This window comes from Cydia pomonella, chromosome 17 (genome assembly GCF_033807575.1).
Source record: "Cydia pomonella isolate Wapato2018A chromosome 17, ilCydPomo1, whole genome shotgun sequence".
Lineage (NCBI taxonomy): Eukaryota > Metazoa > Arthropoda > Insecta > Lepidoptera > Tortricidae > Cydia > Cydia pomonella.
This window is the reverse complement of record NC_084719.1, coordinates 10,287,612-10,302,583: the sequence shown is the minus strand read 5'-3', so window position 1 is coordinate 10,302,583 and position 14,972 is coordinate 10,287,612. Positions and strand designations below refer to the sequence as shown.

The 14,972-nt window shown below is 37.7% G+C and overlaps 2 protein-coding genes across 8 annotated transcripts in view; one reads left to right on the top strand and one right to left on the bottom strand.

The window, feature by feature from the left end:
* Positions 1-14,972, bottom strand: part of LOC133526888 (endophilin-A) — a 100,578-nt gene that overhangs the window by 34,689 nt on the left and 50,917 nt on the right. The window lies entirely within an intron of this gene.
* Positions 4,137-12,175, top strand: LOC133526858 (alpha-(1,3)-fucosyltransferase C-like). The gene is made up of 3 exons (XM_061863678.1): positions 4,137-5,476; positions 9,212-9,304; positions 11,904-12,175. The coding sequence occupies exons 1-3, from the start codon at positions 4,551-4,553 to the stop codon at positions 12,109-12,111; spliced, it is 1,227 nt and encodes a 408-aa protein (XP_061719662.1). The 5' UTR covers positions 4,137-4,550; the 3' UTR covers positions 12,112-12,175.

The following is a 14,972-nucleotide window of genomic DNA, read 5'->3' as shown; positions in this document are numbered from 1 at the left end:
CAAGGAAAATGATCACTAGTAGGTTCTTCTGGCCAGGTATGAATCGTGATATAGGAATTTGGGCGAAATGCTGTCTACACTGTCAAAGAGCTAAGGTAACAAGGCACACCTTGTCAGAGTTTAATGAGTATCCACCCGTCGATAGGTTCGAACACATTAACGTGGATATAGTAGGACCTTTACCCACTACGGAGGAGGGGTATAGGTATTGTGTTACCGTCATAGACAGGAAAACGCGTTGGCCGGAAGCTTTTCCCGTCAAAGAGATCACCGCAGAGAGTGTTGCGAAAGCCATTTACGACGGTTGGATAACTCGTTATGGGTGCCCACTCAAGCTGACCAGCGATCAGGGTAGACAATTTGAGAGCAATTTATTCAATAATTTACTCAAAATTTTAGGTATCAAAAAATTAAGAACAACGCCCTACCACGCGCAGAGCAACGGATTGGTGGAGAGGTTCCACAGGTCCATGAAAAGCTCGCTTAAGGCAAGCTTAGACTGTAAGTCATGGTTAGACCAGTTACCGTCAGTCTTATTTGGTCTCCGTGCAGCACTAAGAAGCGACAATAGCGTTAGCGCTGCTGAGATGACATTCGGGAGGAATCTACGATTACCAGGTGATTTTTATGATACGAATCAAGCAGAGTCAGGCGACGACGATAGTCTCGTGAAACGGATACGTCAAACAATAGGTAAGTTAAAGCCCACTCTGAAATCTCATAGTAGTTCAAAATCATTCTTTGTCCATCCCGATTTGAGAACATGTACTAAAGTTTTTGTGCGCGATGATACAGTTAGACGCCCACTTAAATCACCCTATGACGGACCTTTTAAAGTTGTGAAACGTTATGATAAAGTTTTTAAAATTAAGCTCCCTGACCGTGTAGTAAATATTTCAATTGATCGACTCAAGCCAGCATATCTATTAAATGATTCGAGCGACTTAGAGTCGGATCAAACTACTACCGACATAACTGACAGACAGACTAACTTGAGACCTGAGGCTACGGATTTACGGCCTAGCCTTAGGACAACTAAGAGTGGACGAGTCGTCCGCAGCCCTATTCGTTTTGATATAGAATATCAGTAGGTCAAGTTATACTGGTTATGTAGCTACAACTAGCTAACCTGTGAGTAATTACATTTTGCATCATTACAAGTATTACAACACATGTTATCGTATGAGGTTAAACTCATTATTAGTTTTATTCATTTATTGTTGTAATTGTCAATTAGTTGATTCTATATCATTGCATAAACGCAAAACTAAGTAGTTTTCAACACGTGTAACAACATGCTTAGATATAATGTTTTACTTTGGAAGTCGTTGCACAAGAAATAAGTATGTCATTTATTTGCAGTATTGTTCAATATTTTAGATATTTAAAGATTCGTTATTTCAATTAGATTTCATTGCATCAGATTTTTCCCGTTATTTCTTGTGCAAGTGACATTAAGGATTAGTGTTTTTAGGTTTAAGTTATGAAAGCACCATTTTAGTTTCGTGATTATTTTTATTCGAATTATGTGCACTTTAAATTTTGCCATTCATTACAGGTCATGCAGTTACATTGTATATTGTAAACAACAGTAGTCATAATACCCTGTAGTGTATTATCGTGTGAGAATGAATTCCTGGTATCGCCCGCCGGCCGCCGCGAAGTGCAGAGCGCGCAGTATACGGTTACAGCGAAGTGTTAGGTCGAACGTTCACTGGCAGAGAGGCGATACCAAGCTATTCATGTTGACCGAACTTATGATTTTATTGTATTTTGTAAAAATTTTTTTTTAAGAAAAAATTTGGGAGGACTATTGTAGGGACACATGTGTACACAGTTGCAGGAATGCTGACATGGCATTCCACGTGCAAGCCGCGAGGCGCGGGCCCCGGCAGTTGTCCCCCGCCTTTCGACTAGCTCGGTTCTCTCCCAACTATACATAGGTATAGTGTTCGTAGAAGCAATTAAGTTTTAACCTTGATCTGTGTAGTGTAACAGTGAAGTAATAAACTTTTATATTTTCCGTGCTAAGTGACTTTCCCTTCTCACCAATTAGTTAAACCCTTGGAGTCAGATAATAGACAGTAGATAGAAACCTACAGCTTTAAGATCATTGTAACTCACAATATGACAATAAAGATTAAAATTAAAATTTTATAATATGTTCTACATTTCAAAAAACACTTAGTCTCAAAATTGTTTCATTCTTAAAATGGCCGAAATTATTTGAATTTATCCATATCGTTCAAGTCTCAAAATACCTACTAAATGTCAAAAAGTGTGTTTCATGAAATGCCGAATAACTTGCCATAAGGACGCCTTGAAAGTTTATTCGTATAAAGATACAAGTAAATCTCGTCCTTGTGGTAAGCGACATAGTGGGACCTTTGACTAGTCTTCCGCACATGTAAATGGGTAACATGAATTTAAGGTGCAAGAAACCTAAGCGCTTTAATGATGATGTAATCCCTCACCAGGGACATAGCATAGATCTCTCAGAAGGGATTTCCGGCTGCTTGGCAATTTGTATTTCTCAATATATTATCGTGAATTTTTTGAGCAGCTTTGATAGTTTACATATTACATACTTAGATTTTTTTATCAAATTAAATACCCATCGAGTTATATGTATATTCTTTTAAATTAATATAACTCGATGGGTAGAGTGACAGTTGTCATCGCCATATAGTTTATTGTCCTGTTATACCTACCTATTAGCGTACCCATTGAGTTAGACAAGTACACTATAGTTTATAGACTTATTTTTCAAAATGGCATGAGTTGTCTCTAGTAGATAATGGCAATGGCAATAAACAGTCACATCTACACACCTATTTTTGATAAATAGGTAGTTCCGAACAAAAAACCCTTATGGTGCGATTCTGTCGATCTGTCACGTCGCTAATAATCTCTCTATAAAATATGAAACGCGGATAATTCTTTGAGTAAACTGAAATAGGTATTTTCATTTATCTGCACACTCTACCATTGACAGTGTCATTTCATGTATTCATTCAGAAATGACATATGTACGAAGTCGTATTCTAATCGCGGTTCAATAATACAAGTGCATAAAGTTGGAAATTCGCAACTAGTGACGATAAATTAAAACCAGTTGCAAATTACCTATTCGATACAGGCACACGTTGCTATATACCAGCCTAGTGCGGTAAACTTGTACTATATCTACTGTAAATATTGTTATTTTAGTTGGCTCATGGAAAAACTATTGTATACAATAGTGATGTACGGCCCGATTCTAAGAATGATTAAGACACGTTTAAGATCTTGAAAAGATCGATAACTAAACGACATGTCAAAATTGACGTTTATTTCGATTCCGCTGTGATCCTAATAAGATTTATAAGTGACATTGGTTGCCCGAATCGAACTGCTTCTGTCAATTATACGACATACAAACGATATCTAAATGAGAACTTATCTAAATCTGAACTCGTCGTTATCGTATATCATTCTTCGAATCGGGCCGATAGTTAAGAACCTACACGGTAAAACAATACTTTTATTTTCAAAACTTAAGCCGAGGTAAGGCCGAGCCGATTTTAGATGTGATTTGATATAGACAGAACTTATTGAGTCCGTGTAACGTACCCATTTTGTAATTTAGCTAATTTCGATTTTTTTACTAGTGACTTGAAAAAAAAGGATTACTTATTAGTTTGACTCGTAAGCTCATTGCAACCGGAAAAAAGCATGTAACTTGACATGCATGTAGCTTATGTAGGTAAAAAAAAAATAGAAGAGAAGTAACTTGTCAAATGGGTATTTTCCATCCTTTCATTTTATTTGTTATTAGAATAACGGTCGAAGATACAACAAACTGCCAAGGAACGATATACTCGTATTGTTCCAGAAGCAAATGTCAAAATAGAATGGGCCAAGCTTGTAAGCAGTGAAATTCTCACCCACGCCTAACCGAGTACTACGGTGTAGATGTAGATTGTAGAAGTGTAGAGGCACGAGCAGCCTCGTTGCCCTCTGATAGAAAAAAGCAAGAAGCATCGTAAACATCGCTGTGATTAAATTTTCGCTCTTTAACTGCTTGGCTTCTTTCTTGACGGATTTACTTCGGAATGTTTCATTAATATTTTTTTAATGCATTTTTTTTGTTGTTTTGACGTGTCAAACGTACGAGGAAGCTGAAACCAATGAATGATAATCTTATCAACAATTTCAGTTCAGGCTTACGATGCAATATTATGCACAATTGAATATTTAATTGAACTATTAATTGGTATACAAAAAAACCTATTCATTGAAGAAAATATTCTTGTACTTAGTTTTAAGTTCAATACTTCTGGGTAGGGTATTCATTAAGAACAAAACAAGTTTTAAACAATTAACTTTGTATATCGATTTCACATAACTAGCAATTTTAAATTGATAGTTGATAACGATAACACATGATTACAATCCACTTCAGCTAAGACATAAAGAGTGTGGACAAGCTAGCTCTATGTATCCTAGTAAAGTTGGTGGTTGGCAGTGGAGTGACTAGGTAACGGGAATAATTTCCCGCCAATATCGATATGGAATCATCGAAGAAACGAAAAACTATTTTTACATGTATGTTAGGATGTTTAATGCTGTTGCTATTTTATCAGTGGGATTTTACCAGAAGTGCTTTACAGATACAGAATGTGGCAAGTTATAGTGACGCAACCGACGTATTAAGTGCACAGAACGGGATGAAATATATATTAGTATGGACAAACCCAAATTATGAACCAATCAATAGTTGGGGTCAAGGACAAGAACAGTTTATTAAACGTAAGTGTAAAGTCAACAGCTGCTACGTAACCCCAAACAGATCGCTTCTACGGAGCTCCTCACACTTCGATGCAGTTGCATTTCATGGCCCTGAAATAATCAAATACATACCAGGCCCACCAGTACGGAGTCCGCATCAAAAATACATATTCGTCAGTATGGAGTCATCACATTACTACCCGATTTGTGACGAGAGATATGACGAATATTTCAATTGGACCTGGACTTACAGGTTGGATTCTGACGAATCTTACGGATACGTAACTATTAGAAACATTACGGGCGAAATCATTGGCCCGAATAAAATTATGAACTGGATAAAACTGGATTCCATGCAACCAGTCGATAAAGAGACAAAAGTGCTGTTGGAGAAAAAAAATAAGACCGCTGCCTGGTTTGTTTCAAACTGCAATAGTTTAAGTAAAAGACAAAAAATCGTCACTAAGCTGCAACATGAATTAAAAAGATACGGTTTGGGGATCGACATTTTCGGCGGATGTACTGGGGCATCGAAAAAATGTCCAAGGACGAGAATGAACGAGTGCTTGAAGTTGGTTCAAGAGGAGTACTATTTTTATCTCTCCTTTGAAAATTCGTTTAGCGAAGACTACGTGACTGAGAAATTGCTGACGGCGCTTCAGAATTACGCGGTGCCGGTGGTGTTCGGAGGCGCTAACTACACACGGTAAAATAATGCATTTTTTCCAAAACGAGAATCGAATAGGTACTGCATTCAAACTTCGCATTAGAAAAAGGGTACCTACAATATAGATATGACTTTTTATTGAAAACGCTAGTAAAAAAAATAGTAACTATTATAAATGAAACCAACAGAATGTAATCATTTATGCTATACTCGTATAATTTGTTACGAGTACATATTAGCTGCAACTTATTTTTCAAGTGTTTTTCAATAAAAAGACACGTCGAGATCGCTAACCTTTTTTCTATGCCAAAAATACGAAGTAATTGTCCAAATAAGACTCTTTACAATTTGCCGCTTTTTAGGGTTCCGTACCCAAAGGGTCAACGGGACCCTATTACTGAGACTTCGCTGTCCGTCCGTCCGTCCGTCCGTCTGTCACCAGGCTGTATCTCATGAACCGTGATAGCTAGACAGTTGAAATTTTCACAGATGATGTATTTCTGTTGCCGCTATAACAACAAACATTTTTTTTTTGCGTTTTTATAAATAATGGTACGGAACCCTTCGTGCGCGAGTCCGACTCGCACTTGCCCGGTTTTTTTTTCTATTGACGGAAATGGCTTGACAGACTATACATATACTTATTCGTAATAAGCAATAATTTCAAAGCAAACGAACTTACATGTAAGTGAAGTTCTATCCTATATTATGCGAAAGTTACGTGCAAAGATAAGACACGTAGTATTCCGTAGCGCATGCCATTACACACTATATTGAGAATTTTAAGTTTTTTTTTCTAAGGTATACCTCCCGATTGGCTACCCGTACTTCTTTTTTGGAGAGTATAACCAGCAGGTCAGGTTTGCCATATTTTTACGATCAATGGGGTGTAAGTACACAATCCGAAGGGAGGGTTGCTAATATCTTCGGACGAAACCTTCGCATACTTAGGATAGAACTTTATTTAAGCTCAAGGTAAGTTCGTTGAATCTCTAATTATACTCGGTTTCGTCCTCTATATTAGCATAAGACACACATGTAGACTTTTAGAGACAATAATCGTAAAAGTATGAGCAATGCAATTAAATACCTTAACATACTCATGAATAATTAGCCAGTGTTTGTACTCTATGAGCTAGTACGCGTATGACAGCTAAAAGAGTTATTATTTTACCCTTAGATATCTGCCCTAGACATAAATCTTCATTGGGATACCATTTTGCCGAAAATTGTAACACGATTACACGACTGATGGATCCCAAGTTTCGTTATATTTCGGAAGCGGAGGTCTAGAGCGAAATACTCCTTTAAAATTCGCTTTAAATCATAGTAATCGGAGATTTTTTTCATATTAGCAGTCAATAAGAGGTCAGATATATAAGAATTTAATGTTCCATATTGGGCACCAATAGTAAACAAAATTGATAATAATCGTATGATTTCTGGAATTGATTCATCATAAATGTTCAATGTATTCTCTGAACAATGTACAATGTATAATAAATGAACCACTTTTTTAAGCACCCTTCATACTGTTTGTATGAATTATTAGATAACGAATGCAACAGTATATTTGTGGAAGATGGTGGGACACCACTTCTTAGCATCGCTTCGCGGATAATATTCCTGCCACCAGGGTAGTCAGTCAGCGCACCTGCCGGTGGCTGGAAGTAGCAGATAAAATGAGATTATTATTTGCGTCAATTGCGTCCAGTACTAAAAGTTTTGAAACCAATAGGCAATAAACTTTTGATAAGTCGATACCACGGTTGCGTGGGCCATCGTAGAACCATCATTACGAGTACCTAATATCATTATACGTCTGGCTTTATCGTTCATGATTTTTCATAATGGTTTTAAGATCATCGTGAATGGGGAAAGACATAGAAATAAAAGTTAGATCAGGAGATTGTAAATGCATTTATCGCATACGCGTCGGGGTCTCTAAGCCAAGATATATAATTCGGGCATTTGGTATTTATTCGACGAGCAAAATCGATATTCGGGCAGCCAAATTAATTTAAGTACAATATTTTGAAACGCGTAGTTAGCAAGTTCCCAATCATGATGCGTACGTCCTGATCCGCTATAAAATTATCCGCAGAGCGAATAAAGCATAGTTCATATAGAATTGGTACGCACTAGAAGATTGTTATTTTTTTAAGTTAATATATTAAGAAAGTTATGAATGGTGAATTTTAAATAGTAATGTATTCAGCTTTAAAATATGTATCAATTAAAAAAAAACTGTGTTATGTAAATAATTACGAACTGTTTTCATAATGGACCCCCGTCATTTTCTGCACAACACTTTTGTCGACATTTTTGGCGTGTTGATTTCTTGTAGATCGCAATGAATTGATACCCTGGACAATTTGACTAGTCTCGTTTAATTTTTTTTGTCATGATTGCCCAGTAGTTTTTGATAGATTGAAATTGGGGACAATTCGAAGGATTCATCTCGCGGGGTATGTAATTGGCCTGATAGTTAGCATACCATGCCAAAACTTTTTTGAGTAGTGGCAGCAGGCTAAATCTGGCCAACATTTCACAGGACCGTTATGGGTTCTAATAAATGGCAATACTCATTTCTCTAAGCACTCTTTAATATAAAGGTCCGACTTCATTGTTGACGATGTTATAAATTCCTTGCCATATCATATGTTTTTTTGCGAACTTGTCAAGTTTCACGAACTTATATTTTTCGGGTATATTACCTCTATTATTGGCCATATAAAACTTCGAACCGAGTAGTTGATTAAAATCGAGTTTTACATACGTCTTGTCGTTCAACAACAAGAAACCTTCGAATTTTGTCAATACTAGGTCGTACAATAGTCGAGCTAGTGTTTTAGCTTGTCGGATCTGTTTAACAGTCCGATTTGGCTGTTTTATTGCTAGCCACCTCTGAGGTGAATCATCTTTATCTTTCTAGAAGTTTCTTTGAATTTTTGGGATAAATCGTAATTACACCGTCCTGAATTTTGTTTGAGTGAACTAGGCACGTTTTTTCCCAAAATTTTGTTAATTGTCCCAGACCTCCGAGTAGTTTGTATTTTCCTGTCAGCTGATAGAGTCTCCTTGTAACATTTTATGACCCTACAAATACTAGCTTTTAGCATCTTAAGCGACTTAGCTGTCTTTGTCCGGGATCGATCAGAATTTTCGAAGTATTTGTGCACGATCAATCTCCTGTTCCCAATTTTCATGGTCGAAAACTTTAAAATGCATAAAGCTAGAAAAATAATATTTTCACCATTAATACTTTGAAGGTTGGTGATGGAACTGTAATTGTCAATTTTTTTCCCGCCATGGAATTATTATTTTTTAAACATTGCTAATTATGTGCCAATGCCAATTCTATATGAACTATGCTTTATATGATGCGCATATGAATAGTTTTTTGTTTCGCAATATTGCCATAGTGGCTTAGTGATTTCTGTAAAATTAAGGAACTGAACCCACACCCAGTGGTTGAGTCATCAAAGAAAATTTTATATCGTAATATTCGGTTTTGATTTTACAACTAGAATTTTATCACTTTAAACAAGGGAGCGCGGTGTGAAACGGTGGGGCACTAAGGACCAAGACAAATACCCACGATACGACGTCGTATATACGGTAGGTAGACAGTAGACAGTCGGAAGCTGGTAGGCTGTCTACCTTACAAAAAATATAGTGTAAAATCGAATGCGCTACGCGATACTACATGTGTGTCTAATGCTAATAAAGAGGACGAAACCAAGTATAACTCGTGTTTAATGTGCGTTTCAGATTCATGCCAGATGGAATCTACTTACATGCGGGTAAAATAAAGCCACCCAACTTAGCAAAAGAAATGAATGAGATCATAAAAGACAAAGACAGGTAGGTCGTTATACATCCCAATATACATTAATAATTACATGTAACATTGTGTTGCGTATGCTTTTAATATCTAGTACATCACAACGAATTCAAAGAAATGTATCAATTCCGTGATTAACCAGTAATAAAGTTACAATAACACAATATTTTGTATACCGAAGTTCAGTTGGCATCAATATATTGGAGCGACCGAGGTACTACAAAATATATGAACACGCACGCTAGCGCGTTGACAATAGAGGCGTGTTCAGATATTTGTGAGCACCTTGGCCGCACCGATATATCTGATGGGGTCTGTATTACTACAAAAATCATAACTGGCCAGACCTTTCGTCAACTGTGAGGATGATGTTACATATGGGAGCGTGCACGATGGCAGCGCCGCTTAGCGTTCGCAACTACTGGGGAGCTGTCAAATAATGAGCTCAACAAAATAAAGATTATTCCTTAAAAAGGTTTACTATAATACAGTTACCAATGTGCAGAATCTTTTCGTTTTCAATGTTATACACACTTGACTTTTGCTTTACTGAAAATAGTCAGAATTATCTGTGTATTTTATATTATTCGGTTAATTTTCTTCGTCGTTGTTTCGTTACAAATTCAATTAAAAAATGTATGTTTCATTATATTTTGATGGCCCACTTCATGATCCTCTTCCTAGGGATACGTATGATGCTTTCAACTATAAAAGTTTTGCCCTTCTTCACAGGTTTTAATCAACTCATTTTATGTTAAAACATATGTTCTTTCGCTTATCGCAACGTTTGTTGTGACAGACGATAGACAAGTCTTCGTGCCAAAAGCAGAAACATGTCAGTCGCTTCGCTTGACAGACAGATGAAGTGTGCGAAAGGGAAGCCATGACTTATATGAACAAGCCATAAGTGCGAAAGAGGCAGACGAGAAAACGTAACCAATTTTGAGTTCGAAGGCGGCCGAGGCGGCCAAGATCATATTGCCGTATTTTTTAACGTGAAAAATATAAGAGAATCAAATAGAAAAATATATATTAAGTAATTTAGTGACGATGGTGTCATGTTGTGTGCCGGGTTGTAATGTTTCAGGGCCAAAAAACCCAGGAAAATACTCATTTCGCAGGTAATTATGATATTCCTAGCGAAATTTTCGTAAAGATATTTTATTAAATTAATAGCATAAAAAGTGTAAAAAACCAATTTATACAGTTCATTATAAGTTTTTCTTCAATTGTGTGTTAATATTTCATCATATTAGTCAATAATTTAGAATATTTTGTGTAAAAACCTAAACTGTTACTTTACGCTAGGGCTTGACAAAATGTTCATATGACTGTATCGATAACTTGTCGGTATATTAGTAGGTATGGAATTAGTTGTTCACAAGATATCATTAAGATATTACCTTTATAACCGACTTAAAATAATAACGATTGTTATAATACCTTTTTTGAAGGTGCACATGTTTAGCGATAAATTTAAATTGCACTTTCCAACACAGTACTTACATTTTAACCACTTTTCCACGGCTTTGCCGCCAATACAAGGAAACACAAGACAGCGTATACTTGTACACAGCGTATACACACCCAACCCAACTTGTCAGTAGGAAAAGGCGCGAAATTCAAATTTTCTTTGGTAAGTCAACTCTTTGCGAACACATTTTCAAACAACTTCAACTTTATCATTTTCAACTTTTTCAAACACATTTGAAAAAGTAATCGATAAAGCAGTTAAACATCGATAGATTATTAATATGTTGTAACATGACATCACTATTTTTGTTCGCACATAGACAATTTACGCACACACTTGCATTTCATTTTTGGTCACACTTTCGAAGTTTGACAGTCGTTCTATACTATAGGGAGCGTGCATGAACTATAGGAGGCAGCACAGGAGCCGTCAGGATTTTGGCGCGAGGCGCAAATGTGACGTTTATTGTTCCGATGTAGCCCACAAGATGGCAGAACCTACTATGTAAAAGTATGTTTCTATGGCCAAAAGTATGTTTCTGACGGCCTTTCAGTAACTGTCATTATAACTAATATTACAATTACCTAATGTTGGTACACTGTATTAGTCTTACTCTTTTATTGACATCCAAGCAAAACTCTGCGTTGACATAGACTAGATAAAATATTTAGCCGTTACGTTGGTAAGCCTGGAATAATACTATATGATATAAAAGCCTAATTTCTAGCTCGATGTTGGAAATATATAAAGTTTACTATTACTGTTTTGTCCAGTATTATTGCAGTTTACCTTTTATCAGCTATCGTGACCTATTTTTATCGTAAATATGATTTTATAGCAAAAACCGTGAACAAAATAACGGAATAGTATGGGAATTGACAGAAACACACGTAGAATTTTTGCCATTTTTGGCCACATCAAGCGCTGTGATCGTTCCGGCTTCCCCCACCACCCGCTTTGCTCGCTTCCAGGGTATATGTATGTACTTCTATATATATTAAATATGTCTGAAAATAACACAAATGAGTATTAGAAGTACATTACATATACCCAGAAAATAGCCGGTCGTTGTGTATTTATTTTTATTTACCAACTATGTATGCCAGTGCCAGTAAATACATTTGATTGTAATTATAAATTTGCAGGTACTACAGTTTCTTCAAGTGGCGTAATCATTATTCTTACCACAATAAAGAAGAGGCGCCAGATTCTGATGCCCTGTGCAGAATGTGCGAGATGCTTCACGACCAAACTCTTGTGGAGAAGGAAACTGTGTATAAGGATTTCAGAAAATGGTGGAACGTTCCAGGAGCATGCTCAACTATATTAAGCGTTTTAAAAGGGTACTTTTAATATGCACATAATAAATAAATAAATTTTCTAATAAAGAAGGTTAAAACCTTGACTTAAAAACTTGTGCTGGCGTTATAAGTAAAGCTTTAAGCTTCCGTTAATCAGTTCCTTTTATTTTTAAGAGGTGAAATGCGTTTCGCATACCACCCAGGCGCGGGGACGGGCCTGGAATATGTGGGACTCCCATATAAACTGATGAGACCAATGGTTTACCCACTAAAACCCCTCTGTTGCCACCTCCGTGATATAGGGCGAGGTCCCAGGAACGCCGCAGTACTCTTCCGCAACCTCGCCAGCGGCCGTCCGGGCTCGAACTCGACTCGTGGGGAATAGATCACCCCTTCACCTCAGTGGGCGCGTCGATCATACGTCGCGCCCGCCCGCGCAGGGACCCTTGTGTAGGCGGCAGGTAATCGGCGGTCGTATGCCAACCGCCGCTGCCCCACGCGCTTGCGGCGCATTGGCTGAGAAGCCGGATCTTCCTCCCTGCCGCGCTCCGCCGCCTCCTTCTGCGCCATCACGTCCTCGCAGAAGGAGGCCACAGCTTTCCATCGCCTCTCCTCACCTAGCATGGCTTTCCCACTACGGCCACGAGTGCGGCCCGCCGCTCCGCCCACGCCGGGCATACCGCCAGCGTGTGTTGCGCCGTGTCTTCGGCGTCGCCGCAGTCGTGGCACTGCATCGTTGGTTCCCGTCCCACCCTTCTAAACAGGTATCTCCCGAAGCAACCATGCCCCGAGAGGACCTGAGTAAGGTGGAAGGAGAGGAACCCCCCCTTTCTTCCGACCCATCTCTCCAGGACGGGTCGGATGCCGTTAATCAGTTCCTACTCTTAACTCGTTATTGACGGACCATGCTCAGTGTAGGGTTCCGTAGTTACCAGTCTGTCAGAATAAGCTAAACGGGGGCTATTAGTAAGTATCATGTACATATTGTACATAACAGACATAAGGGAGTACCTTCGCAGCGCTTTGTACGTGTTTTTACAAAGATAAGGCATTTTGCAATAACTCAAAAAGCTTTTGTTCCACGATTTTTTCCACATTTTTTGGTTCAAAAGTTAAAGGGGGTTATTTTTTTTCGGAGCGATTACTACTGAAAATATTCACTTTATCGAAACATTGTTGTTGGAAACCCTTATTTGTTTTGAAAGACCTAACCGACGGTACCCCATACGGAGTGTTTCTTTGTACAATGTATTGCACATTGGGCGGCACGTGGTTAAAACACTTATATTTTTTGACACACGCACATTAGCACAATCGGAATATGACAAACCTCGAAATCCCTCTGACCCATATTTCTATGAGATGGCTTCGTTTAAGGGACATAGTGTTATAAGTCTTTTTGGTGTGAAATTTAATTAGCTTTCACTTTGCCATACACAATATTCATATTAAATCCATAACTACAGAGAAAAAAAGAAAAAACAACAAAAAAGTAGCATACCCGAACGAGTGACTTTCTTGACCTTGACTCATTCCTATCATTCGCTCCCGGCCGATTTGTTACTAGGTAGTCTAGGTACCGACGTGTCGTCTACTGAACTAAAGGACCGAGACCGATTAAGAGCACTTAAGATGACCTAGTTGCTTTCGGTCCGTGGTGAGATTTCATTCCTTTTAGTTCTTCGGTCCTGACCGACTCAAGCCTATTTGGCATGAAAGTTGAACAATTTTAGGCCACAAAACTGGTTCACTTTGGTCACTGGCAGACTCTGGTGGTAACTTTTGTGTTAATTAGTTGAAAATAAAATTCTCTGACCAGTTTTTAGAGACGTCAAAGACTAACCCAAATGTGTAGATTTCGTACATATAAAATCCTTCACAGCAATCTAGTAACGTTCGGTAGGCGTCCTCTCCAAGCGGTGTTTTGATTTTTCTTTAATAAAACAGGTTGTGAAGGGAAAGAAGAATCTACCGATACGTCATTTTTAAACATCTGTCTAGTATCCTAAGCTACAGCAAACTGGATGACCAGTTTTCAAATATCATCAGTATTTAAGTCCATAACCCTACTTTTTGATTAAGTCGCAGTCGAGTAAAATGTTGATATTGGGGTAGATCATGTACAAATGTATAGTTAAAAGTGGAATTCATAATCCGAAAAGTTTCTTTTTAAGAGAATATCCTCTGTAAGGCTATAAGCACTAAATATGGGTTCAGCAAGAATTTTATATAACAAGATGTATTTTTATCGTAAAGATATCGAGGACTATTTTGTGTAGAATTTAATAAGCTTCAATGTTGCTTTACACCATATCTTCATAGAGAACTTAGATTTAGAGTAAAACGCAAATTTCTCCAGGATGGTAAATATTTTCCACGATGGCTGCGATTCCTCGAGATCCCCAAATGTCAAATGATGTAGGCATGAAAAAGGGGCCGTTAATATATATACATACCAAATTTCAGGACTGTTCCAGAGATTTCGAGGTTGGTCCTATTCCGATTGTGCAACATGCATGCATTGTATTATAAGGACTGTTCAATTTACTAAGCGGACATACATAAGTCAATATAGATCCTTATATTAAAAACTGACTGATATGTACTGGCTGGTTATAAAATAAACATAGATAAGTCTATCAACTGCTGTATACATTTTTTTAATTGACAAAATATTTTTCACGATGGAGCGAATTCATATTGGTGATCGGAAATTAATCTTGCAAAAATGGTGTACAGGCCAATTTTCAATGCGGAAAATTGCGAATCAGTTGAAATGTTCCAAATCAGCCGTGTTTCAAATAATAAAAAAATTTGGGGAACATCATACTCTCGCCGATTTACCAAAATCGCGGCGAAGAAGTGGGCCGGCAAACCCGAATATGGAAGAAAATGTCGTGCGGCTGTTAAAAT

Coding starts and splice junctions, on each gene's coding strand:
- LOC133526858 (XM_061863678.1), top strand. CDS start 4,551: ATGGAATCATCGAAGAAACGAAAAACTATTTTTACATGTATGTTAGGA. Junction 5,477..9,211: donor GGAGGCGCTAACTACACACG/GTAAAATAATGC, acceptor TGTGCGTTTCAG/ATTCATGCCAGATGGAATCT. Junction 9,305..11,903: donor ATCATAAAAGACAAAGACAG/GTAGGTCGTTAT, acceptor ATAAATTTGCAG/GTACTACAGTTTCTTCAAGT.